This window comes from Peromyscus eremicus, chromosome X (assembly GCF_949786415.1).
Source record: "Peromyscus eremicus chromosome X, PerEre_H2_v1, whole genome shotgun sequence".
NCBI lineage: Eukaryota > Metazoa > Chordata > Mammalia > Rodentia > Cricetidae > Peromyscus > Peromyscus eremicus.
In genome coordinates this window covers 111595692-111620871 of record NC_081439.1, presented here as the reverse complement: position 1 = coordinate 111620871, position 25180 = coordinate 111595692, and the positions used below count along the sequence as shown (strand labels likewise).

Genomic DNA, 25180 nt, shown 5'->3' with positions numbered 1-25180 from the left:
ATGTGGTACATTGTAAGACACAGTGCCTAACCGTTGAATGATCCTATAGTGAATTCACTCCCTGTTCAATCGAATGTATACAATATTAGACTACCACAAGCTTTGCAAAGGCAGTAAAATTGATGACTTTCCTATCAACATAAACTAATATAAATAAAGATCAAGAAAGAATGACATCTAGGTCACCAAGATGGAGGCATAGAAGACACCAATCTTCATCACACACACACACACACACACACACACACACACACACACACACATGATGGGTTGGAATGAGAGAGCGCATACACACAAACCAAAATAGCTCACTAGCCCTAACTGTAGCAACATAGGAGACACAAAGGCAGCAGGATCTCTGCACAGAAAGGGTTACTGGGGAGACCGACATACCTGTGCAGCTGTTGAGGCACTGGGAAAAGGAGCCTCCATTCTCCCAAATCATGCCAATTCCTCATCCTTGGATTAATGGTTGCCCCATGAGGGTCCACAGTCCAGACCTTGGCTCTGTAGCTGTACTGGGTCCACCCACATGTCACCACCAAGTGGGGTCACTGCCTCAGACTGTTAGTTCACACTCAGGTGGAACTAAAGTTTCTGTGTGTGCACGTGCGCTGCACACACTCACTAGCCTGGTGGCCATGAGAGAAAGCAAGCACTCTGGAGGCTAGATGTCTTCACGGCCACATTGTATTCACTGTATCTCAGACAACCCAGGCACCACCATTCCAAGCCAGGACTTCCATCTACACAGAGCCGGAAGTCTTTGTGCATATGCCTGTGCTCCAGATGTGCACTCCTGCCCCTGAGGCAAAGCTATGCAGTGGTAGTAAAGCTACCCAGGGAACCCATTCTACCATGGCAACGTACCCACCATCAACTCTGATTTTGTGCTCTTGCCATAGCAATCTGGCTCATACTGGGCTGGAAGTAGTTTCTTTCTTTTTTATTTATTGGTCTCTCATTTATTTTATCTTTCTTTTCTTTTTTTTTTTTGACAATGAGGAAAAGATTTATTTATTAAAGAATTCATTTGCAAGTCACTGTAAATGAACACACTTGACATATATCACTGGGGTAGAACACATCATTCTAAGTAAGATGGGAAGTGTCTCTGCAAATATTGCACCATCTTATGTGAATGAAGGATTTGATCATATAGATTTTAGTGTTGTGGAGGAAGAAAGCAAGAACCTGGGGATGATGCAGGTAAACAATATCATGTGCTTAGTATGAGTCATACGCTGGACTAAAGGATATAAAAACTAGGACCAATCAAGCTAAACTGTTTGTCATCAATGAGCTCACAACCTGGTGAGAGAAAAATGCATAAATAACTACCATAACTCAATACCATGCACTCCATCAGTTCTGAGGTTGAGATAGATTATACTATTAAGAATAGTGTGTGGAAACCCAGAGGTATGGCTTTGATGTGGCAACACGGCCTTAAAGACCACAGACCTTTCTCCTCCTCCCCTGTACCCAAAGTTCATGGAAGAGTGCAGCTGAGCTCTGGAGTAATGTCAAGAAGGAGCTGTTAACTCTAGCAATGGTTTAGTTGACACCAAAAACAGAGCTGGATTCTGCCTGAAGGGTAATTTAAGTCCCTGCCTCTTGAGGTGGGCGTGGTGGTGCACACCTTTAATACTAGCAGGCAGGTCTCTATGAGATCAAGGCCAGCCTGTTCTACATTGTGAGTTCCAGGAGAGCCAGGGCTACATAGTGAGACCCCATCTCAAAAAACAACAATAAAAAAGGGAAAAAATACTGCCTTTCAAAAATAGAATGAAAAGAAAACGAAATATAATGAAAACACCTTATGAGAAAGCATAGTATGAACACCTTATGAACTATATGATAAGTACATTACCTTTAAATAGGACCCATAGTATTTTGTCACATATGAGCTGTCGCACTGACTCAAAACAGTTATTTCTTGCTGAATGTCTTCTATTTCATCTTCGGCTTCCTCAAGGTCAATGATTTTAATTGCAACCACTTGCTGGGTACGGTTATCAATTCCTTTGAAAACTTCTCCAAAGGAGCCTTTTCCAATGCGCTCTAATTTTGTGAACAGTTCTTCTGGATCGGCTACAGTATTCTAAAGGGAAGAGAGAAGAGAGTAAACACACAAATGCTTTGAATCAATTTTTCTTTTGGGTTTATTTTTATTTTGTGTGTTTATTTTTACTTGCTTACATGTATGTAAGTATACCACATGTGTGCCTGGTACCTACGGAGGCCCGGAGAGAACGTTGGATTCCCCACAATTGGAGTTACAGACAGTTGTGAGCTGTCACATGGGTGTTGGGAATTGAACCTGAGTCCTCAGCAAGAACAGCCAGTGCTCTTAGCCATCTCTCTAGCCCCATGAATCAAACTTTTTAAATAGAGGAAAATAAATCAGATTAAATATAGAATACTTTATGTGAGTTTTCATTTTTTATCCCCACCCCATATATGTCAAATGTTGCTTAAGGATATAGAGAAAAGGAAATTGTTATATACAGTTAATAGGAATGTGAATTGGTATAACCACTATAGAGAAGAGTAGGGACAGTCTTCAGAACATCAAAAATAGATCTACCATTTGATCCAGGTATTACACACTAGAGTATATCTTTTGAGGAAATGAAGCAACTGTATCAGAGACATGTGCACCCTCATGCCTGTTCACAATAGCTAGGATAGGGAGTTAGGCTATGTCCCACCAAGAGATGAATAGACGAGAAAAATGTGATATGTATACACATATACACAAATAGAATAATATTCAGCTATCAAAAGAATGGTATACTGTCCTTTACACTAAAGTGGACGGAAGTAGAAGGCATTATGTAAAGTAAGACAGATGCAAAAAACCCAAAATCTGCATATTCTTTTATATAAGTATGCTTTAAGAAGGGAATTGGAATATATAATAATGATTACTGAAGGCTGGGAAGAGTTGGGGAGGAGAGTATGGGGGAGGTTGGATGGCAGGTAGCCAAATACAGTGGAGAGAAGTTTATAAGTTCCAGTATACAGTGTTTGTGTGCGGGGAGGGGGGTATATTGTTCACAACAAGCTAATACGTTTTATGAATAACAAGAACTCAAACACAAGGTAATGATAAGGAGATAGGAATGTTAATTACCCTGATATGCTCTGCACATATAGTATACACATGGAACTACACCATACCGTATAAATATATACTACTGTTAATATGTCTTTAATTTTTTTAGGTTTAAGGAGGTATCAATATTAACTACCCCAGTTTGATTGTTACACACTGTTGTGTGTGTACCAAATTATCACACAAAACCCAATCATGTGTATAATTACAATAATTTTAAAGAAAAATGTAAAATTTTTTCAAGTCCTTATAGAGAAGGGAACTAGAACAACACAATATAATTTAGAACTAAGTATAAATATGTACATTGGCAAAACTTAGATGTATAAATGTACCGACCTTTCTTAATACAGAGATAGCTTTTGCCTTAAAAGATGCAAAATTGATCCCATGAGACTACCTTTTTATATTCTTATTGCTATTGCTAAAGAGACGCTGCTGATCAAGTTGAAAATTAAGACTTGAAACCTTTCGCTGGGCAGTGGTGGTGCACGCCTTTAATCCCAGCCCTCGGGAGGCCGAGCCAGGCGGATGTCTGTGAGTTCGAGGCCAGCCAGCCTGGTATACAGAGTGAGATCCAGGAAAGGCACAAAGCTACACAGAGAAACCCTGTCTCGAAAAAACAAAAGATTTGAAACCTTTCAAACAGAACATTATTAAAGCATACTTGAGGGACCTGCTAGTCTACAACTTTACTTGGAGCTTCTTCAAACCTAAAAGGATGCTGTCCGGTTCTAGTCAATCAGTCATATTTGCCAACTAATCCTAAAGCATCTGTTTATTTACTATAGTTTCCCCAAGTTTCATCTCAATGTGGATTTCAGGAGACAATTATAGAGTCTGCATGTCCTTTGTGTTTCACTTTACTAGGCAAAGAAACCACTGAATTTTCCTATCAAGTTCTTTACACTGCAATCGAAGAATTTCTTGAACTTCTCCTTGGCATCTTACCTAAAATAAAGTTAGCACATGATCTATTTACCTTCCAAGCTTCGCATATTTTCCTCTATCAGGTTTAAATTTCTTTTTGGGGTCTTTTTCTCTATTTCAAGATTAGTGTGCATCCTACCCACCTTTAGTCACCATCTTTAGATGGAGCCAGTACACCTGGAAATTCCCATAGGGCTTCTCAAAGGAGCTGTAACAGGCTTCTAGTAGGTTATAAGTGACTGTCCCAAGCTCACATTTTGTTAGTATTTCTTCTCAACAACTCGATTACCAACATTACAGAGTCTTTGGAGCACTGTGGGCTTCTCCTGTTCTCGGTTTTGTTTGTGGTTCTTTCCACTTCACTGCCCAGGCTGCCCTGGAACTTGTGATCCTCCGCCTTGGACCTCTTGAGTGCTGGAATTACAGGTGTGAACAACCAGGCAGAGCTCCTTCAGCGTAGCCTTTTACCAATGCTGTACCGTAATTACTACCATACATATGGTGGCTAACCCACAGTTACCTCTCTCTAGTTTGTGTGATAATTTTTCTCATTGTAGTAGCTTGTGGTGAAAATAGTCATGAAATAATTTGGGGATGAGTTCACCTCACTATAACTTCCTAAATATAGAGGTCTTAGAAAAAAAATTCATTGTCAAGTTTTTCTTTTCTTTCTTTTAGGTGTATATGTGTACATGCATGTGGATGGGTGTGTGGGTTCACATTTGAGTACAGGTACATGTGCATATGGCTGCTTGCATGGGGAGGCTCGATCAACCTTGGGCGCTATTCTTCAGGAGCTGCCCACCTTGTTTTGTGTTTTTAAGTTTAAAAATTGTTATTGTTATTATCATTATTAGGAGGCAGCACAAGTGCCCCAGCGCATGTGTGGCAGACAACCTTTGTAGAGTAGTCAGTCTCTCCTTTCATTTTGATGTGGCTTCCAAGGCTCGAACTCAAGTCACCAGGCTTGTGCGGTTGAGCCGTCTCACTGGTCCCCACCTTGTATTTTTAAGACAATGGTCTCTCAGCTGGGTGTTGCAGCACACTCCTTTTATGCCAGCACTAAGGAGGCAGAGGCAGGTGGATCTCTGTGAGTTCGAGGCCAGCCAGGTCTACAAAGCAAATTCCAGGACAGCCAAGGGAGAAACCCTGTCCCGAAAAACCAAAACCAAACCAAAATAGAAAAAAAAAACATGGTCCCTCACTGGATCACCCAGTAGGCTAGGCAGTGTGGCCAACAGAGCCCCAGCACATGGACTACAAAATTGCACCCACACCACCAGGCTTTTCCATGGGTTCTGGGGATCAACCTTGGGTCGTCATGCTCGCAGAGTAAGTACTTTACTTTAATGAAGCTATCCTCCCAGCTCCTCAGGTTTTTTGATATACTTACAAAAAGAAATCTGAACTTTGGAAATACAGGCTTGATTAACAATACATATTGGATATACCATCTAATAATACAGTCTGAGGAGTATACTATTAGATAACTTACTAATAAGAATCTAATAAGAAACAGAAATTAAATTCTACTCTTCTTAATTGGTGTTTCAAAAGGCTTTAAGTGAAGCTATTAACCCTAGGGAGGACACAGCTGTTCACTGCTTTCTGTAATAAATGGGCTCTTGCAAATATGTAAATGATAGATTTAAAAACCAAGTCACATTTCACCTCTTAAGGAAGCTATGAAGTGAATCCTAACTTAACAATATAGTTTAAGAATTTCAATTGAGGAACAGCAAGATGGAGACATCAAAACAGACAGAATCATCATTTACAGAGTATTTATACTTCAACTCTAATTCTGGGCTTTAAACTTTAAACTTCTGCAAAACCTTGACTTTCAGAGTAGAAGAAATCTGAAACCAAGGGCTTTTTTTCACTAACTATCTGAAGGGTAGAGACCTTTGTCTCACTGCCAATTCCCGAATCCCTGATAAATAACACCCAATTTCTAATTTCCTCTTTAATATCTTATACCAAAGCATCCAAAGACAGATTTCTTCTTGACTCGTTGGCTGGTTTTGTTTCTACTATCATTATTTTCTCTTCATCTTTCTTTCTTTCATAGAGGCTTTTCTCTATCATTGCTTTCTTTTCTTCTTTCTTTCCTTCTTTTTCTCTCTTAGATAGAGGTTTGCCATGTTGCCCAGACCAGGATAGGAATCTCTATGTTTCCCAAGATATCCTCCATCCTACAGGGATCCTCCTGCCTCAGCCTGCTGAGTGTTGAGACTGGGAGTATGCCACCATATCCAGCTCTTTCTTGTCTTTAGAATAATGCCAAATAAATAAATGGCAAGCATGTAAAGCAATTCAATGCAAACCCACCTTCCCAGGGTCATGTGGAAGAAGGCTTTTGGAACTCCCAAATTATAGGGACAGAGTGCTAGTAGAACTTTGAAAGATTCTTGGAATATGCTTCAATCTTGGCTATACATCATGATCATCTGTACAGCCTTAGGAACTGCAGACACCTAGGACACATCCCAGAACTTCTGATTCAAAATTCCTGAGATTGGGATTTTGCAATCTATTTATAGATATTTAAAGCATAAATAATTCTTGCAAAGACACTTTGGCATGAATCTTGAGATCAGAAGTTAAATTTGCATTGCTGGGTACAGAGAACTCATTGTCCCTACTTTTTTTCAGGCAAGCATCTAGGTCTCATCTACTTATGCACATTAAAGTGAACAACTTGGGAATTAAAACAAAAACTGAGAAGGTTTATGTGCAGCTCAGTGGTAGAGAAGTTTTTTAGCATGTGCAGACTAGGGCTCTATCTTCACCGCCATAATAAAACAAAAACAAAAGCAAGAGCACTGTGTTGCTTACATGTACTTATGTACCTATACTTTAAAAATGAACTCTGAAACATTTCTAAGGGCACATCTCAAAAATTAGTCCCTTTTCCTCAAGACTATCAACATGGAAGTATTTGTCCAGCACAGGCCATCATTCCCCTATAATTCTTCTCAAACATCATTTTTATCCAACATTGTCTCTGGGACACATAATAGTTTGAAAGGTAACTGATGAGAGTATTTATGTTAAAATCCAACAGTGATGAAGAATAAAAGTCTTGATCTAGATATGGCAGTAGAAAATGGCTCCAATTTGTTAAAGAGGGACACTGAGAATGGGTGCAGAAAAAACTGTAGAGAGAATTTGAAATACACTTTGGGCCCTAGCAAAATAGAAATCTAGAAAGGAAAAAAAAAAAGAAGAGAAAAAGGAACAAAAGTCAATATTATCTACTTTTTTGAATATGAGGTAGCTAAGTAAGCTTGCCATTGTGGGACAAAGAGTGAAATCATAAGAAGTTTATGTGAAGAAGGTAGATTTCTCAGTGTGTTGGGCTAGGAAGGAACAAGCTCAGGTGTTCTAAAGAGTCTGCAATAACCAGGCTGACCTCCTAAGGTAATAGTTCTCAACCTGTGGGTTACAACCACACAAGGGTTGCATTTACATTACAGTTCATAACAGCAGCAAAATTACAGTTACGAAGTAGTAACGAAAACAATTTTATGATTGGGGCTCACCACAACCTGAGGAACTGGATTAAAGGATCGCAGCATTAGGAAGGTTGAGAAGTGCTACTGTAAGGTTTTGCTTTGGCCTCTCCACCAGGATGATAAGTAAAGGCACCTTTCATTCCTCCAAAAATCCTCAAGTGGTATGCAGCAAACACGGGGGGCCTGTGTTTACAGCACCTAACAATATACTAAAGCCCAACTGTACACACAGTTCCTAGATGAGCTCTTCTAAATTAGAAATGATGGGGTTTTCTGGATTACTCTCATGTCAATAAATGCTACCTGTCACCCAACAAGCACAATGCACAGAAATAAAAAACATTTTCCACTGGCTTTGTGAGGCTCAAATTAAATTACTATTCCCTCACGTTAAAAACTTTCATTTTCTCTGTGAACATTGTGAAAGAAAAAAGTTTGCCGTGGATTTTCCATACAAGATACTGACAAAAACCGACTGAAAATGAACAGGCATAAGCTTCCTAGTACTGCTGCATTCAGGATCACAGGGCACCACCTTTTGCAAGGACTGTACATATGCAAGTCCAACTGGCTTCTGCTTCAGTCCCAGGCTTTTTGAGCCAGCAGGAAATGCAGAAGTTGTGAAGCCTTACCTCTTCTCACTGCTATCTAAACTAGGGACTTGTGGTGTGTCTGGCGCATTCCAAACTACTATCTAAGGTGTGGCAGAGATAGTGAGAGATCAAGGGCGATACAAAATCCTGGGATTCAAAGAAAGAGAGGACCTTTGAGATAAATAGGAAGTTAGCAAGACATCTGAGCCAAAGCCTTTCTGTAGCAGAGCAAACCGCAGCCTAGACAGATGATAAATTGTTACGTATACAAGATATTTTGCTAGTGGCAAAGGTCAAACTTAAATCCAGAGTTCCTGACTCATGTCCAAAGTTTCCTTTCTACAGCTTGGGTTTATCTGTAACTTAAACGGTGTTCCCTTTTTGCCATAAAACCAAAAATTATTTCCACTATAAATAGATCAAAGAAGTGCCCAACATCAACCTTGTAATAGCTCATCATTTAAAGAAATTTTTAAAAATTAAAAGTTTTCAAATTTTAACACAGGGATTTCCTATTATAATTTCTTTTTTTAGTTTAAATTGATGGATAAAATTCCACATTTATCATGTATTTATAATGTTTTGAAGTATGTATGTTTTAGAATGATTAAATCTATATAATGAACACGCACCACCTCACATGGCTATGGTTTCTGTGCTGAGAACATTTAATGGCTACTCAGCATCTTTCAAGACTACAATATATAGTTGATCACTCCAGTCAACACAATGTATAATAGATCTCATAAACGTATTCCTCATAGCTAACTAAAATTTTGTATCCTTTTACCAACCACTTTCACTGCTTTGCAAAGCCTAGAGGACATTATCAAAATAAGCTAAGGAAAAAAGACAAAAAAGACCTCATTCATGTGTGGAACTTTAAAAAAAAGGTTCTCACAGAATCAGTGTATAGAGGAATGGTTACTGGAGACTAGGACCACTGGTGAGGGTAGACGTAGATATCAAGGAGATATTGTTAATAATACCATTTCTTATAAGTAATTTCTTATAGTAACCAATCTGCAGTAGTCTGAATTTCCCGTGTGTGTGTGTGTGTGTGTGTGTGTGTGTGTGTGTGTGTGTGTGTGTGCAACTATCTTATATTTTGATTTAAAGAATCTTAAAAAAAAGTGATGATCCCATAATCTTGACTTTCTGTTATTGCACTTGGTTGCTTTTTTTCCATGGCAATAACGAGGCTGGAAGCAGCTAACCTCCAGAATGTAGAAGGCAAAGTAATGGTGATAGTCTATCTCATGATTCCCATAGGATCCAATGTCAGCATGCCAACAGCTCCAATCAGTGATTTAATGCAGATTTCAGTTCAGTTCATAAACAATCCCCTCAAACTGATGAACTGAACCAAGATTAAAATATTTATTATCAATTATTAAGCCTGTGCTAAGTACTGTGTAGGTCTAGAACAGTTCAAATGACTGTGTGAGTTTTCAGATTACTTCAATAATGAGAAGGATTAAACAAACTCTCCATAAATTTTGCTAAACTCTTGAAGAATGTGCTGTGAGTGGAACTTTTCTCTATTGTGCACAACCTCAAGATCATATTACAAGGATCTGATAAAACTTCATGGAAAACTTAAGAGACTTCTATGATTTATACTTCTAAAGTAAAATACTTAGCCTGACTACATTTTACGTATGACAGAATAAGAACTGAGATCAAAATTGAGTATGTTTCTAATTAAACATAAGGAATTTGGCTTGAGGTTAGATTCCTTTAGGTGGCCAGTTGCTTAAGTTTGCATTTCCACGTTTATAAGACTTCAAAATATTTATGTAGGTATATAAAGAAAACGTTCTTAGTTTATCTATTTTTATAGTGTACTTACATTTTTATGTCTCTCTCAAAGGTTATTAAACTTGCCTCTGCAAAATCAAGCAGGGCTCCAATTGCCATCTTTCAGGGGTGTGCAATGAGATAAATGGAATGTAGTCAGAAATGCAGTTATAACAACTCCGAGCTTCCCCATGGTCATTAGAAAGCATTTAATCACTCACAGTCCAGTCCCTTTCTTTGTACACCCACTTAAAAGCCAGTTTAGAGATGGATGAGGCCAGCACAGAAACCCTGGTCTTAGCAAAGCATGGAGTCAAAGGTCTTGAGCAGCATTGTTTTATACTCTTAAGGCAAGCATTAACTTTCAGCAATTCTGTGCTTAGCAACAAGAAAAATGTGCTCATAAAGCAGAAATACAATTAAATTCTTAAGTACTTTTTCATCTTGCTTTTATTTTATTATTCCTATTTTTAAGTGCATCTCATTAGCAAAACTAGTGAGAGTGTAAATATATTGGTAAAGGATAACTTCATTAAAATTATTACAAAAGGTTTTGACATAGTTGCATGCATAACACAGCAGTTTGAGGAGTTTCCCATGGTTAGTAATTCTGAGTCTACTTTACTTTTAAGAACAAAAGAATAATTGATAATATTCCTTCATCTTAATTCCGCCTACTCAAGCGAGGATAGAGAGAAAAGAGCTTCCTCTGCCCATAACTTGCATGCTGCTTTTTCCCCAGGGCTCAGATCACAAAAAAGAAAATGAAGTGAGTGGGACACATTCAGAGATATGAAGAATGAAGTTCTTTACATATGTTTGTGAGACAGTTCCAATTGCAAATGGGTGGGGGGGGAGAATGAAACCTTTGAGTCTCCTGTCACTTCTCCACGAGATGAAATGCCGAAATAATGATCAGCACTTTACCATACTTACCCACCTTACAGTTGCACACACAGGAAGCAAAGCCAAGAAGCAGCACTTTTATTAGCTCCATTTCCCACACAGAGAGGTCTCTATATCCCTGTTATTCTAACTGACATTTCTCAGATTATTTTGTCCAGCCAAGTAAATCATTCTTAGGCCTAAAGTGCTTGTAAATGAAAGGAAATAACTAATTTTGTCTTTTTTACTAACTGTGGGATCCAGAGTTCCTGAAACCTTTAATTATAGCCATGGGTAAGGGGAAAGGGGGATCCTGCAAACAATCACATTCGTCTCTCAATAAACCAAAAGCCAAGGCTATCATTACAAGAAACGCTGGATGCAAATTCCATCGCATCATTTAGCTCATTTCTCCCTGACCTTCAATCCAGTCTGAAGGAAAAAGGAGGTCGGGTGTCTCCTAGTATTCTAAAGGGAAAGAGAGCAGAGAGGTCAGGCAAAATTGCTTAATTTTGCTTATCCCGAAAATTACAAGACATCCACAATTAAATGTCAGCTTCTCCATCTGTCTGATGAAGGAGAGTTGGTGGACTCAGTGATCTTTAAATTCCTTACTGTTCAGATGCTGAGTGGCTGTAAAGTATTAGAAGCCAAGTTCCTTTGTTCTCCCTTTCTCACTCACAGTCACCAGCCCTGGTTTCTAAACAAAGTAAGGGATGAATTGGCATTGACCACATAGTAGTACATAGTGAGTGAAATGAAAAGCATGTACTACCATGTGCCAGTAAGAAAATCAGCATCACTAGCCCTGTGTACCGAAGTCCCAACTCCCTGGCAGCATAGTGATGCAGACCCCAAAGCTAAGGATAGGGAAAGAGCAATACAGTGAATCACTATGCATCCACGAAGCTCTGCCCATCACCATTATATATAAATGACTCTCCACAAAGATGTCAAGACAGCCAGGACTGGAACAGATAATAGAACCTAAAAGTAATTACTCTCTTGATTGTGAAGGACAACATTCATTCAAAAAGTATTCAAAATGGTAACACAGTTATACTGAGCATAAATAGAACATTAACATCCAACAAAACCAAGCACCCAAGGGGAAAATTCCAGGGATAGTTTACCCTATGTCAAGCCCAGTGTTTCCTGCAGATAGTAGCTTAGACATACAAATTTGAACGCAATGCTCCAGTAGCCTGAGTCTGCTTTCTTATTTTTGAGGATTTGAACCACTCAGTTTTCTCAATGAACAGTATCCTGCATTTCTTCTATCTCTGACTATCTCCTATCTTTAATAAAGACAACACTACTTTCTCCCAACTCCCAGTTTCCAAGTGGAAACTATTTCATCCTCCGTCCTCTGAAAGCCCTTCCTTTGTACCTCAATTAGAGCATGCTTTGTATTATGCCTGCATTCTCTTTCATTGCCATGACCTTTTGAATTTCATCAGGAAGGTGATTTTAAGAGTAGGACTCTCTTTCCTCAGTCCCAGGTATGCTTCACAGGACCCCAGTGCAATATTTTATACATTGTAGTCTTTGGGTGTTCACAAAGTGTTTACTTTAGGGACCACCTAGGGAAGGAACCCTCGGCATCAGGTTATCTTCTCATTCACAATTGGGTTTCTGACTTCTGGTACACGGGAGATTACATTAAGCTGAAGGGTGTTGAAATAGGTATGGAATTTTCAGGTAATCCCTGTGCTCATATATGGTTAACCTTTCCCTAAAGGTTGAGAGTTTGAGACATGATTAGAGTTGGCAAACAGCAGTTTGGGAAACAGTATGAATCTACAGCCAAGGAAGAGTTGAGAGTAGCTACAAACACAAGGGTTCCTATCAGTAGGATATGCAAATCTGATTCTGTGAACCCATCTGCCACAGCAATTAGGCAAAGCTCATGACTCCTGCATGTCCTGGGGCTGTCTTGCCATTTTATACTCTAATGTAAAGATTAGAGGCTTTGAGAACCAGGACTTACTTTATCACTGTGTTGTACATCTCTTCTAATTTAGTTGGGCTAAACACATATAAAAATCCACAATTCAGCCAGGGTCAGGCTTAACCATGAACATTAACGTTAAAATGAGAGGGATTATTACTGACTAGACAGGATGTTACATAAATATGGCCTGGGATTGATAATAAGCTCTAACTATAAAATATTCATTCAGAAAGGAGGAAAAGGCCACACAGTGAAAGGAAGACAGGGATTCTGCTAATATATAAATGGTAAAATAGGTAGCCTGATTTATTCAGGCTATTATTTCATCAAACCCACACAGGGCACTTTAAAGTGATGGACAATGAGAGGCTCATTCTGCCATCCATATGAGAGTTAAATAAAAGGATGTCATTACAGTACTTCCAGAAACAGGCACCTTTGCTTAGCACCTAGGGCAGTAGCCTGTAGAGCAGATATTGAGCTGTCCCGGATAATGTTATGATGAATCTTTAGCACACTTATTAAAATGCATTGAATTAAAACAAAATTGATTTGCTCATGCTCTGGCTTCCTTTTAGATACAGAACTCCAATTAAAATCAATAGGTTTGAAGCTTGTAAGCACAGCACTAAATTATTAACACCATGAGTTCTTTTAGAAAATTAACACTGATTGAAAAAGTGGAATTTTGCATAGCCTTACCTTTTCATTCTTAATGAAAAAGTGGCTGTAGAATAATTCCCCGCCAACATTTTCTTCCTTAATCAAATCTATCCTTGGAATGAATTTAATCAAACAGTATTTGCAAGGAGTTGCCCAAAGGAATCTTAGGACTCAGGAAAATGATCTCTTGGGTCCTGCTGCCTTTAACATTCTACAATCACAAGAAAATGATGCTGATGGCATGAGGACATCAATAGCAAATGATTTTAACCACGGAAAACACTACTAATGGAGTCAAGGGGAGATTATAGTAAACTAAAAACGAATGGTCCTCCAATATGATAGACAATTCCTTTTCATTTCCCTAAAGTAAAAAATACCACTGGAGTCTCTGTACATACGTGTTTAGGGTTAAAATAATGTTTCTTCTTATTTTATGCTTTAAAAAAAGATTTGGAACAAGTCATTAATCAATAAGAACACGCTTAGTAATTGGACTCCATAGGTTTTACATATATGTGTCTATATGTATATGTATATATATTATATATATTGCAATAATGATTATGGAGGAAGAGGACATGAATTTGAGGATGTGAGGTGACAGTGCAGAAGCTGGAGGGAAAAGGTGTGAATATAATGAAGATACATTGTATTCATGTATGAAATTCCTAAAAAAAAACAATAAAAATGTTTCTGAAAAAGAAACAAAGTAAAATACAATAGCTATGCCTGAACATCTAAGCTAAGAACTAATACAATTAAGCTAAACAGTTAGCTGTGTGTGCACATGCAACTTGTATAAGTAGCTTGATTTAATGAGACAGAGTTGGCTGGATCCTCTCTAATGATGACTTTATTATTGTCATTTCCCCCAGCACATTGAATGACATTCATTAAGAAAAAAAAATACTAAACATCTTCGCAAAGAAATGGAGCTATGAAAATTCTTCTGCTTGTTCTTTTAAATTAATTTCTTCTGGAAGATCACCAACATTTCCTGAACTGAAAATTTTCAAATCTATCTGAATCCCACTCAAAACCCCCGTTGTTATCCCAGTTGTCGTTGACATTTTGGATATCAAATGTCTCTCCCTACAGGTACAGATTCACCAGTGTTTATATCCATTGGTCTTGCTGACATTACCAAAATTGGTACCTATTACCAGAGCACAATTTAAATCTTTGGATAGATTAAATGTCAAATAAAAGGGAAAATATCACTGAGTTCTGAGTTACATAATAATGAGCTAATTTTTTAGTTTTTTAACAAATATTGTAAGCAAGAAGCTGTTTCCGTGTTTTCTCTACAAATATGACTCATTTAAACTAATGTAAATGCAAACCATTTTATTTTTTGAAACTTACACTCTTTGTCTATTTAACAACCAATCCAACAAAACTGTCATTCTCCAATTAGGATAAACAATGTTTTATATGCATAAGAATCAAAATTTCTCCCTTCAAAAACTGCCATATGGTCTATTTTTGGGTTGGAAAGGAGGTAAGATTTTAGAGCAGACGTGAGCCTTGAGAAGCGCTTGCCCTTTTGATTTGTAGTGAGTTTCTAGGTGGAGGATGGTGTAGTGAGCTGTAACAAACAAGGAACCCCAGGTTGAACACAGATGATAAAGTCCCTTAATCAGTTCTTCTATTGCTGTCATCAACATAATCTTGATGGCTGACTCAAAGCAATTAAAATGCTTTCAGCAATGTCTACCCAAAGAGATCCACAATCTCCAATTTGAGCTGAATTTTAGCCTCTCACTTTAGAGCCCTAACTAGAAAGTGCCATTCACTAAGGAAATATCACTGCTCACCTCAAAAAGATTGAAAAAAAAAATTAAAAATACAATGCAAGAAGTCTCTTTGATCTTCCTTGCTTTAGCTAAATTATTCCTCCCTTTTTCTTCCCCTTCTGCATGCCCAGTCTTAACGGCAGCTCAGCTATCGGGCAATGCTTTTCCTGATCATTTCTATAGCTTGGCCTGACTTATCTTTCCTTGAAATTTCGGATCAGGCTGGTAGGGAGCCACTGACAGTTTTCAGCAGATGAGGGCTAAAATAAATGTTGTATTTCAGGTAATTCCATCATGTCTGCACACAGCCTTGAGTCGAGTTACTGACAAAAGCCAGAAGGGCATGATAAAAAGCAAGGATGATATCCGACACTTTCCAGGGGGAAAATGCTGATAGAGCCTCATGATTAACGAAATGTGGAGAGAAAGGAAATCTGCAGCAAGTTATACATAATGCCTGCTGGTCTCGATCATTTTGTGATTTGCCAATACATGCTTTATGGCTGATGTCACCTCCCCCACGAAATCAAGCAGTTAAGTGGCTTTTGGTAGAGCCTGATTATTTCACAAGCTATGATCTAATAATTTTAATGCATTTTTGATTAAGTATTCTTCTCCTTCCTGCTGACGAGGTACCTGAGATGTTAATTGTAGGGGGAAGACACTTACTTACTCAGTACAAGGAAGAAACAAATGTGATTATTTCTGACACTTAACACTTGCTATCCAGTTCCCTCCTTGAACAGATACAGCTGTTTAATTTAAAATACCAACAAAAGCAATTAACGCTATCTTCTGCCCTTCATTACATTCTTTTATTTTCTGTGTTAAAATTGAGAAAAATAGTTAAATGCATCCATAAATAAATACACCTGCTCAGCCTTCATTATTCTTACCAATCCAATGTTCTATATACTTCAGTGGCTAAAATTTATCTTTAAGAAGTGAAGAAAAATAAGTTAAATTTACTATAATCTAAGGTCTTTCCTTGACTTCATTTTAATAATAGGACAGCATATAAATCAGGTGTTTTGCACCTACCTTTAGAGGAAAAAATATAAAACCCTTTCTTTCTCCTGATCAGCAACTCTTAGAGGGGTCAAGGTCCTAAGGTAGAGTTGGGAAACATTTTCTGAAAAGGGCTTTATGAGTCAGATGAAGTCTGCAGTCCCTGGTGTCATATTTTTAAAAACAATTCTCTAAAAACATAAAAAGTGTCATCTTTTTCTTCCTTCAAGTGGGGCTTGGTGATAGAGCTCAGTGTTACACTGCTTCCCCAGCATGTGTGGGGTTCCATCTCCAGCATGGTTATATTCATTGTTATTATTATCAGCAATAATATTATTTTAGTTTGCAGGCCACATGAACAAGCTGTGGCAGAATTTGGTCCTCAGTCATAGTGTGGTAATTGTTGCCATCAGGAACCTACTATATGTTAAACACACACACACACACACACACACACACACACACACACACACACACACAATCATAACTGCTCTAGAGTGCAAACAGAATTAGCCTTAGTCATGTGTCCTTCAAAGGAGAATTGGAAACCTCCTTTGTTTCATGATTCAGATAACAAAGTCCTACTTGAGAAAATTCCAAAAGCTCCACTGTAAGGTGAATGATAAATATTTTAAAAACACAATCAATCAAGGACTGGGGCATGGGAGGGCACTCAGGAGGAGGAGGAGACAGGGGAATTGTGAATGAGAGGCCAGCTTGGGCTATAGTGCTAGACCTCGCCTCAAAAACACAAAACCAAATACACAGCCATTCATAAATATTTACCAAGGGAGAATGTAAAAATGTCAAATTTCAAGCCCCCTTCCTTTGTCTCAGTTACAAGGCAAACATTATAGCCTTGCCTCTTAGTAGAAAAACTGATTTCTCAGTCAAAAATTAATTGTATATTAACTGCCTTCAAAGAAAACACACAACATCTCATTCAAAATTTGTTTGGAACGGGAATCAACACTCTTCAATATATAAATCTTTGTAAATGCCCCTGATGCACAAATAATAGCTAACCCAGATATGGTGCATCGGGCACATAATCCCAGCCAGCACCTAGAAAGCTGAGGCAGGAGAATTGCTACAGATCCCAGGCCATCTTGAGCTATGTTTTAAGAATCTGTGTCAAAACAAAGTAAACTAAAGCAAAGTAAGGAAACTCACTAAGATTGAACCACAACAACAACAACACTGTCTTGGTCGAAATCCCTAATGCCCCAGACTGACAGCATGAGTGTTACTCGTGCTGTCTCCTGATATCACAGTTGGGCAGATGCTAGAGTATCGGGAAACGGAGTGGACTGCCTTCTTCATCCTCGGAGTTTAGATGAAACAATTTAGTGACCCCCTGCGGTTGAAAAATCCAATCCTCAAGCTTGGGAAATACTTGGTTATGTTTCCCAAGAATATTCTTTCACAATGAACACATCTTTTCAGCTAACAGAGTATTTTAGCAAATCTAAAACTGTGCCTTATCTATCCACCAGAATTTCGATCCCTGACACTGTAATTGGATGTCAAACTGTCATCAAAAAAAGGAAAAAAATGTGCAGCAGAGCAATCAGATTAAAATGCTTCTTGTTATCCAGACTGAGAGAGGGATGCAGGTGAGCAACAGAAGAGAGCTCTCTATCCTGAAGCTGGAGCCAGCACTGAAACCCCTAGGAGAAGCAAGTGGGTTCAGTGTTGTTTCCCTTCTTATTTCTACAAAGGATGAAGATATTTATACCTTGTAAACTATTGCAGACTTAAATCAGTAATAGAAACAATACAATATTCAATATCCATTAGGCGTTCCTAGAGGAAAAAAAAAAAAAAAAAAAAACATAAAAAAAAACCTGGATGACTACAGGTTGAACTCTTTTCTCAGCCAAAACACAAATCAGTCATTAGGCAAACTTATTTCAAAGTAAACCAGAGATGCTCTTCAGTCTTGAAGTGCTCCAAAGACCGATTCTAATCCCTCCTCCAGGGAGACCATGAATGCCAGAACCTATTGAAAATGTAACCATTATATTAAGTCCAATCATTTGAAAGTGAGAATCATTCTTTTGTCCTTCTTCCCCACAAAACAGCAGTCTGAATGAGTCAAATAAAATCCATGATATTCTGGCATCTTTCCTTGCTTAAATAGAAAGTAAGCCTTTAGCTACACACAAGTATAAGACCACCTAAAATGATTATAGGTATCTAGAAACAATTATTTAGATCGATATGCATGCAACCAAACTTGCACATCTTAATCAGAAAAGCAGCTAAAATCACCACCCTATTGTCATTACTTATCTCCCCAATCATTCACAAGCTTTCTCTTACCCCCTAAATCCTTTTTACAGACATTTTCTTGCCATTACAAATCAATCATCACAGAAGTCACAAGCAACAATAAAAAAAAGAATTAACTATTACCTCCTCAATCTCCTTTTCTGTTTGCTTTTTCTCCACTCTGCAGAAAGTAGGGAAATTTCCCATTCTTAAAAATAGACAAAATTCTCAGTCTTTGAAGCAAAAGACTCCTTGCACCCTCCTTGGAAATGCTGTCTTTCTGTGTTCTCAGAGTCCAGCACTGCTTTCCTTCACCTACATTTTCTGTTTACTCAGGAGACAGCAGTGATCCTCTGGTATTAATTAGGAAATGCTACCTTCCCTAAGAAGGGCTTCCAAAAACGATGCCTGAACCTCGGAAGACAGGTAACCCACAGCAGTAAAGGTAATAGTTACTTCACTTGCTAGTATCAGAAATCACAGTCTGAAAAGACGACCAGAGAGGTGTCACCTATGCTAAAGTCTCAAAACTGAGTCATTCTTAACTACTCGAAACCCACGTTTTCATTTTATCTGCCCTTTGGGAAGTCAGTGACAGAGTAACAAAAGATCTTTCAGTGACAGTCATTTTTTTATAAAGAAATAAATAGTTGGAAGAAAAAGCAGCTTCCTGGTACAAGATTTTGTTTGTGACTGAGTCAGACTCCAGTCTCTGGTTCCATCCATTCCCTGTCACCTTAGAATCCATAGTGTGAAACATCTGTAACACATTTAGCTTCAGAACTAGCTTGGACAATGACAACGAGTTTCTATTAATTACAAATCATTTACATACTGCCCAGAATCTCTGATTTTACTAAGAGGTGAACAGATTTGTGTTTATCAAAGGCGGGTCCTTTGATACAATGATTCTCTGTGAGACTGTTCTATGGGAGAAATTAAGCAGAATATTGGAAATCTTGATAAATGTAATCCCACATAATGTTCAATTCTAATTCTCTAAAACTACTTAACACTGGCATCGAATTTCATTAAAAGTCAATTCTTATAATCTGTATGGAACAGACTGTTGTGAGCTCAATTTCTTTAAGAATCACAGTGGATTAAACAGCAAGAGAGCAAAATCAGAAAGAAACAGCCACAATCAAAGTGTAACTAACATGTGTCACAATAAAGTGTCTAGTTTTTCAACAGAGGTATGTATATACATTATGTTTACCTTAGATTGAACATTCTAAATGACAGTCTACATTCTCTAGATTTTTCAAATAACAGAAATATTTGCTAACACCAGGAATGCCACAATTTTTCAGAAATACACAACTTTTCCATAAATTTCATTACCCTCCATTATGAGTAAACCTACTTAAATGTCATTATCAAGTAATACTTGTCTGTTTCTTGAACTTAGTGACCATGTCATATTTTGTCCACTTTATACTGAGCCTTCTTTTTAAATAAAGTGTTTTCAAATGCAAAATATATTTCCTGTGCAATACCCTTATATGTGTAACTATACATACATACATACATACATACATACATACATACACACATATATGCATCCATCTATACATCAATCATTTTCACCAACACAAATTAAAGTTAACAATCTTTACCCTAGTTAATGGGTGTTCACTAAAGCATGGGGCATAAGGTAAACATCGACTTTTACATCTTAAGAAATTGTATTCACTAAAGGGAAAACAGGTGATTATATGGGTTTATTCTAATGATTAATAAACATAGATTAAAATACTTTAAGAAATTGCTGTATGTGCTGTTTTGGATAGTCAATTTTTATTTCTGAAGGATGAATTCTTTTTGTTGTGGTTAACTTCTGTTCATTTTAGAAATTGAAAAATGATCTAACACAAACCTGGTGCAGTGGGTAATCAAGCTGGTTCACATTGTTTGGAGTTGGCAAACTCATCAAATATTTGCTTCCCTTGTTTTCAGTTCTAATACTTTGTTTGAACTTGACTCTGGTTTTCCTTCATGGTACCTGTTGGCAAGTGCTAACATACTAACCTGACAGGTATAGGGAATGTGTTACGGAGCAGAAAGGCCATTTAGGAAGTGGTTTGATACTTCCTTAATGATTCAGAATTAACTTCCTCTACCTTCCAGAAATTTACATATTTAATCACAAGTTGGCTTCAGAGTGCCATGATTATGAATAAACATTTTTTTTTCTAATAGCAGCCTAGATATATTAGATCAGTTTGTTTGATTAAGGGGGTCCATGTAGGTGGGATGGTGCAAAATAGCAAGCCGGAGGAGGATTCTGAATAACAAAAAGTGATGCTGTTTAGGAAAATTGCAAAAGGTCTTAAAGAAATCTCTAATTTAGGGGAAAATATTGGCATTTATAATCATGGCATTCTACCTCATTTTAACCAGATTTCATGTTCTTAATAAGTGCTTGCATCCCAAATAAGAGAATTTGCTGAGCTGTTTACTATAGACAACACAGAACCCCACTGGGCATGGTATCAGAATTCCACAGTTTCTATTTGCAAGAATTTCTCACCTAAGGAATCTTACCCAGAGCGAGAATGCATTGTAACATGGCACTGTTGAAGCCAATTAGGTTAATACCAGGCTAATTATAAACTGTCACTAAGTGAAAATTTTTTCTCAGATAGAAGTTAAATATATATATATATATATATATATATATTATACATAACAAGATTTAAATTATAAATTGATAATAAAAGCAGAAATTCTTTACTTACAGCACACATGAGTCATGATCAATAATAATAATAATGCGAACATGCCTCGAAGAAGGAAACAAACCATGGATGAAGAGTAAGGTTTTTTGGCTGTGATTTTTGTTTGTTTGTTTAGTTTTGAAGCTGTAGAACTCGGTTACAGTTGTATTCACATCTTTGGAGGGCTAACTGGGAATCTTGTTATTTTCATCTCTGACGCTTTTATCTTCTATCCGTTCCCTCCCGGTTTCCATTTTCTCTCCTGAACAAACCAGCTGCTAATTGCTTCTGCTTGGCTGTGTGAACCAGCACTTCAAATCCGGCCTTCTGCTGATTCTCTTCAAAACTCAGCTGTATATCTGATTCTTGACCCTCTCATCTCCAATTCCCACATTCAATTAGTCACCAAGGTCTGGAAAACCCTTGAGTGGGTGCTCGGAAGAGTTCCCCAAGCAACGGAGCAGCTGTGAACTTGTTAGACACGCGAATTCCCAGACTCCACCTCAGACCTCCAGAATCAGAAATAGAGGGAATGGAACCGGCCTTGGGGTTTTTTTAACAACCCCTCCAGGTGGTTTCTTAGCAGGCTGGAGTTTGACCTTCATTACCCTACATCAGTGGTTCTCAACCTGTGGGTCTCAGCCCCTTGGGGGTCAAATGATCCTTTCGTGGGGGTTGCATATCTGATATCCTGCATATCAGATATTTACATTATGATTTATAACAGCAGCAAAACTACATTTATGAAGTAGCAATGAAAATAATGTTTGGTTGGCGGTCAGCACAACATGAGAAACTGTCTTAAAGGGTCACAGCACTAGGAAGGTTGAGAACCGATGCCTTAGATCAAACACTTTTCAACTAAAGCCTTCAGACCTTTCCTATCTCCATCCGGCCTGTTGCGTTGTTATTTTTTTTTTTTTTAAGTTTTAAGGGAACTTCCAAACAAACACTCGTCTTGCTAAATAACTTCTTGTGATAACCGACTAAAGACTAACTAAGTAAATAAATGTCTTAGTCTGGTATTCAAGGCTTTTCATAATGTGTCCAAAACAGTTCATTCTATCTAGTACCTACCTTAAACCTCTGGTGTATGTATTTCTTCTCTAATGAACTTCTTCTTCTTCTTCTTCTTCTTCTTCTTCTTCTTCTTCTTCTTCTTTTTTTTTTTTTTTATAAATGACAGTATTCTACATAATCTATCTTCTCTGGGGTGCATTTGTAGCAGTCTATCTCATTTAAGATTCAAGGTTTCAACCTGCACTGTAAAATTTCTCAATGTGTAGATGGCCAGTCATTCTAGTTTACAAACTTCTTGAAGCCAGAAAATCTTTTCTATGTTTGGTGTCTCAAAAGATGAGCACAAAGTCCTATGCCCAAATCAAAATAGGTTTTGGAAACAGCTGGTAACTCCTTTCTACCTGAGGTCAGAACCAGTTATTTCTTGAAGAGTGAGAATATAAAAACAGTAAACTTGGGGCAGCACAACCCACCACGGAAAGTCTGATATATAACCATTTACTGGGTGCCACAGGAAAGCTCTGAGCTAATTTCAAACAAAGGATTTGGAAGTAAACTGGAGAAGTAAAATAGTTCTGAGCTAATGAGTTTGCTAACCCTTTCCCCATGGGGTCAGTAGCATTTAAAAGCATACATTGGAAAAATGTTTCTTTCCCCAGGGTGGCTAGACACTCTGACTATAGTTTTTTTAACCACAAGAGGTCAAAGTTCTACTTTCTATCGCCATACTTAGTAGCATGTGTGCATGCTTTCCTGGTTGGTTTCTTTTGTGCTTCTGCTTAAAGTTAAGACAGGCGGCAGGAAATTGAGACTGAGGAATTCAAAAACTTTCCCAGCTCTGGTAGGCAGAGGGTTTGGGAAGAAATTCTGACTTTATGGTTTTGACTGGTTCAGCGTCTTCCAATTTTCTTGCATTAAGAACAACACCCCCCCACCTGATTGTCTATGTTGCTCACCCCTCCTCCATCACCTGTTCCTCTGTTATTCAAACTCTACTGCATCAAATAGCTAAGCCTAGCTTAATATACACGCTGTAAAGTGATATGCCCCAAATCCAGCACTTTAATGGAAATCTAGGGGAGGATATTTTTTAAAAAATGCTGGAACAGAGCAGCTCAAAAATGCATTTTCAAAGAAAACTCTGGATGCTTCTAGATGTCCCTGAAGCATTTCCTCCACCTGCCAACAATTCACTCCTAGGATTATGTTACCAGGCACTACTGAAATCTGGTAGAGTAATTCACCAGCATACTTGGAAATGACTGAACACATCTAGTGGAGTATACATTTCAACTTCCCCTGAAACTTCATTACGTCAATGCTAGGAAGCTGCTCCTATAACCCAAAGAAACTGTTATTCTTTGGTTAGACACCCTATTGTTCTTTAATAAACAAATTTTTAAAGTCATCTTGGTTGATTTCAACCTCACTTGTTTCAGTGTTTTGAATTTTAAGTCAGGATGGTCTTATATATTCCTCCCAAATTTCTCCTTAACAAGTTGTGCGTAGAAAGGGAAAATACCATCAACACACAATCCCTGTTACAAGGACCACAGAGAAAGAGTTTAAGTTTTTTATGTAAACATTTTCTACGTTGAAAGCACGAAAATATGGTACCTGGTTTTCTCAACAACACATTGGGAAAGGAAATTGTTCAAATAGTTGGAGATTCAGCAGTTAAAATATAGTCAGAGGCTGGGAATGTACCTCCATGGTAGAACTCTTGCCTAGCATGTACTGGGCACTGTGACTGATGCATAAGAGTTGAGGGAGGATTGGGGGGGTGGCAATGCATGTTTTTGAATCTTTCATCTCTTTCATGTAAGCTGTCTACGGTTTTTCCCTAAGGCTCAGGAAGTATGAACCACAATTGTGTTCTAATTTTGCCAGAGTATCCGAAAGTATGCCATTCTAATGGCTAATCTGATATTTGGAGATATGAATCATTCAAATCCATGATCTTATGATAAATGAAGGAGAAGAAAAGCTAGTAGGCTGCTGTCAAGAGAATGCTGTACAAGTCCAGAACAGGCTAAGGAGAGTTCTTGGCAGCATCCTTCAGCTCTCTCTAGCCGCAGCAGGGATATGTTGGTGAGGTGTTATAAAGAGGCAGGCAGGAATAGAAGACAGAATTTGCTGTGGAAATAAGCCTGCACATTTTTCTGAACATTAGTATCAGGTTATTTGCCTGTTGTAAAGAAGGTTGGGGATCATGAATGAAGTCAGCCAGGGCTATGATGACAGCCTTCTTATTTTAAATTCCATTTTGAAGGCATTTTCCTTTAGACAATCACAGTTTTTATTTCACAAGAGTTTTGATGGGAATTAGTTGTTATCTTAAATATCTGATTCCTATAAACACAATACCTTATTTAAAGAGGCAGATGACCAAATAAGAAATATGTATCTAACATAGGTTTAAAATTTTAGCTGTGGGTATTTTATTGATTATTTATTTTAAATGAGGAGCTGGCAATATGGCTCAATGCTAGAGCACTTACTTAGCATGCAGAAGGCCATGGGTTCTAGCATGAGTGCTGCAGAAATTAAATGAATAAATAAATAATAATGAAATTACTTACTTCATGGCATTCCTCCAAAGACATTGTTTTATGTACATGTGGTGGGAAGTCTTTGAGTCTTAACTATGAGAAATGAAAAATTTGTTGTATCATGCTTAATAATGATGTTAGTTGTAATTCTCCAAATTCCATTTTCTAGCAACAAAGAGAATCAGTCATATCGCCACTCTTTCAGAAGACACAACTAAATCAAAAGTAGTATGCAGATGGTTGAATTCTACTATTAAATTTCCATTTAGTTAAGTCATGAGTCCCTATAAAATATGAGCATTACACACTGAACTCTCGGTCAAAAATACATTAATACAGGAGA

General features: G+C 37.9%; 1 protein-coding gene across 1 annotated transcript in view; it reads right to left on the bottom strand.

The window, feature by feature from the left end:
- The window catches only part of Stk26 (serine/threonine kinase 26), a 67750-nt gene that overhangs the window by 21310 nt on the left and 21260 nt on the right, over positions 1-25180 (bottom strand). The window contains exon 4 of the mRNA XM_059250884.1: positions 1874-2104. Within this exon, the coding sequence (XP_059106867.1) occupies positions 1874-2104 (231 nt within the window). The remainder of the gene's footprint in view (positions 1-1873; positions 2105-25180) is intronic.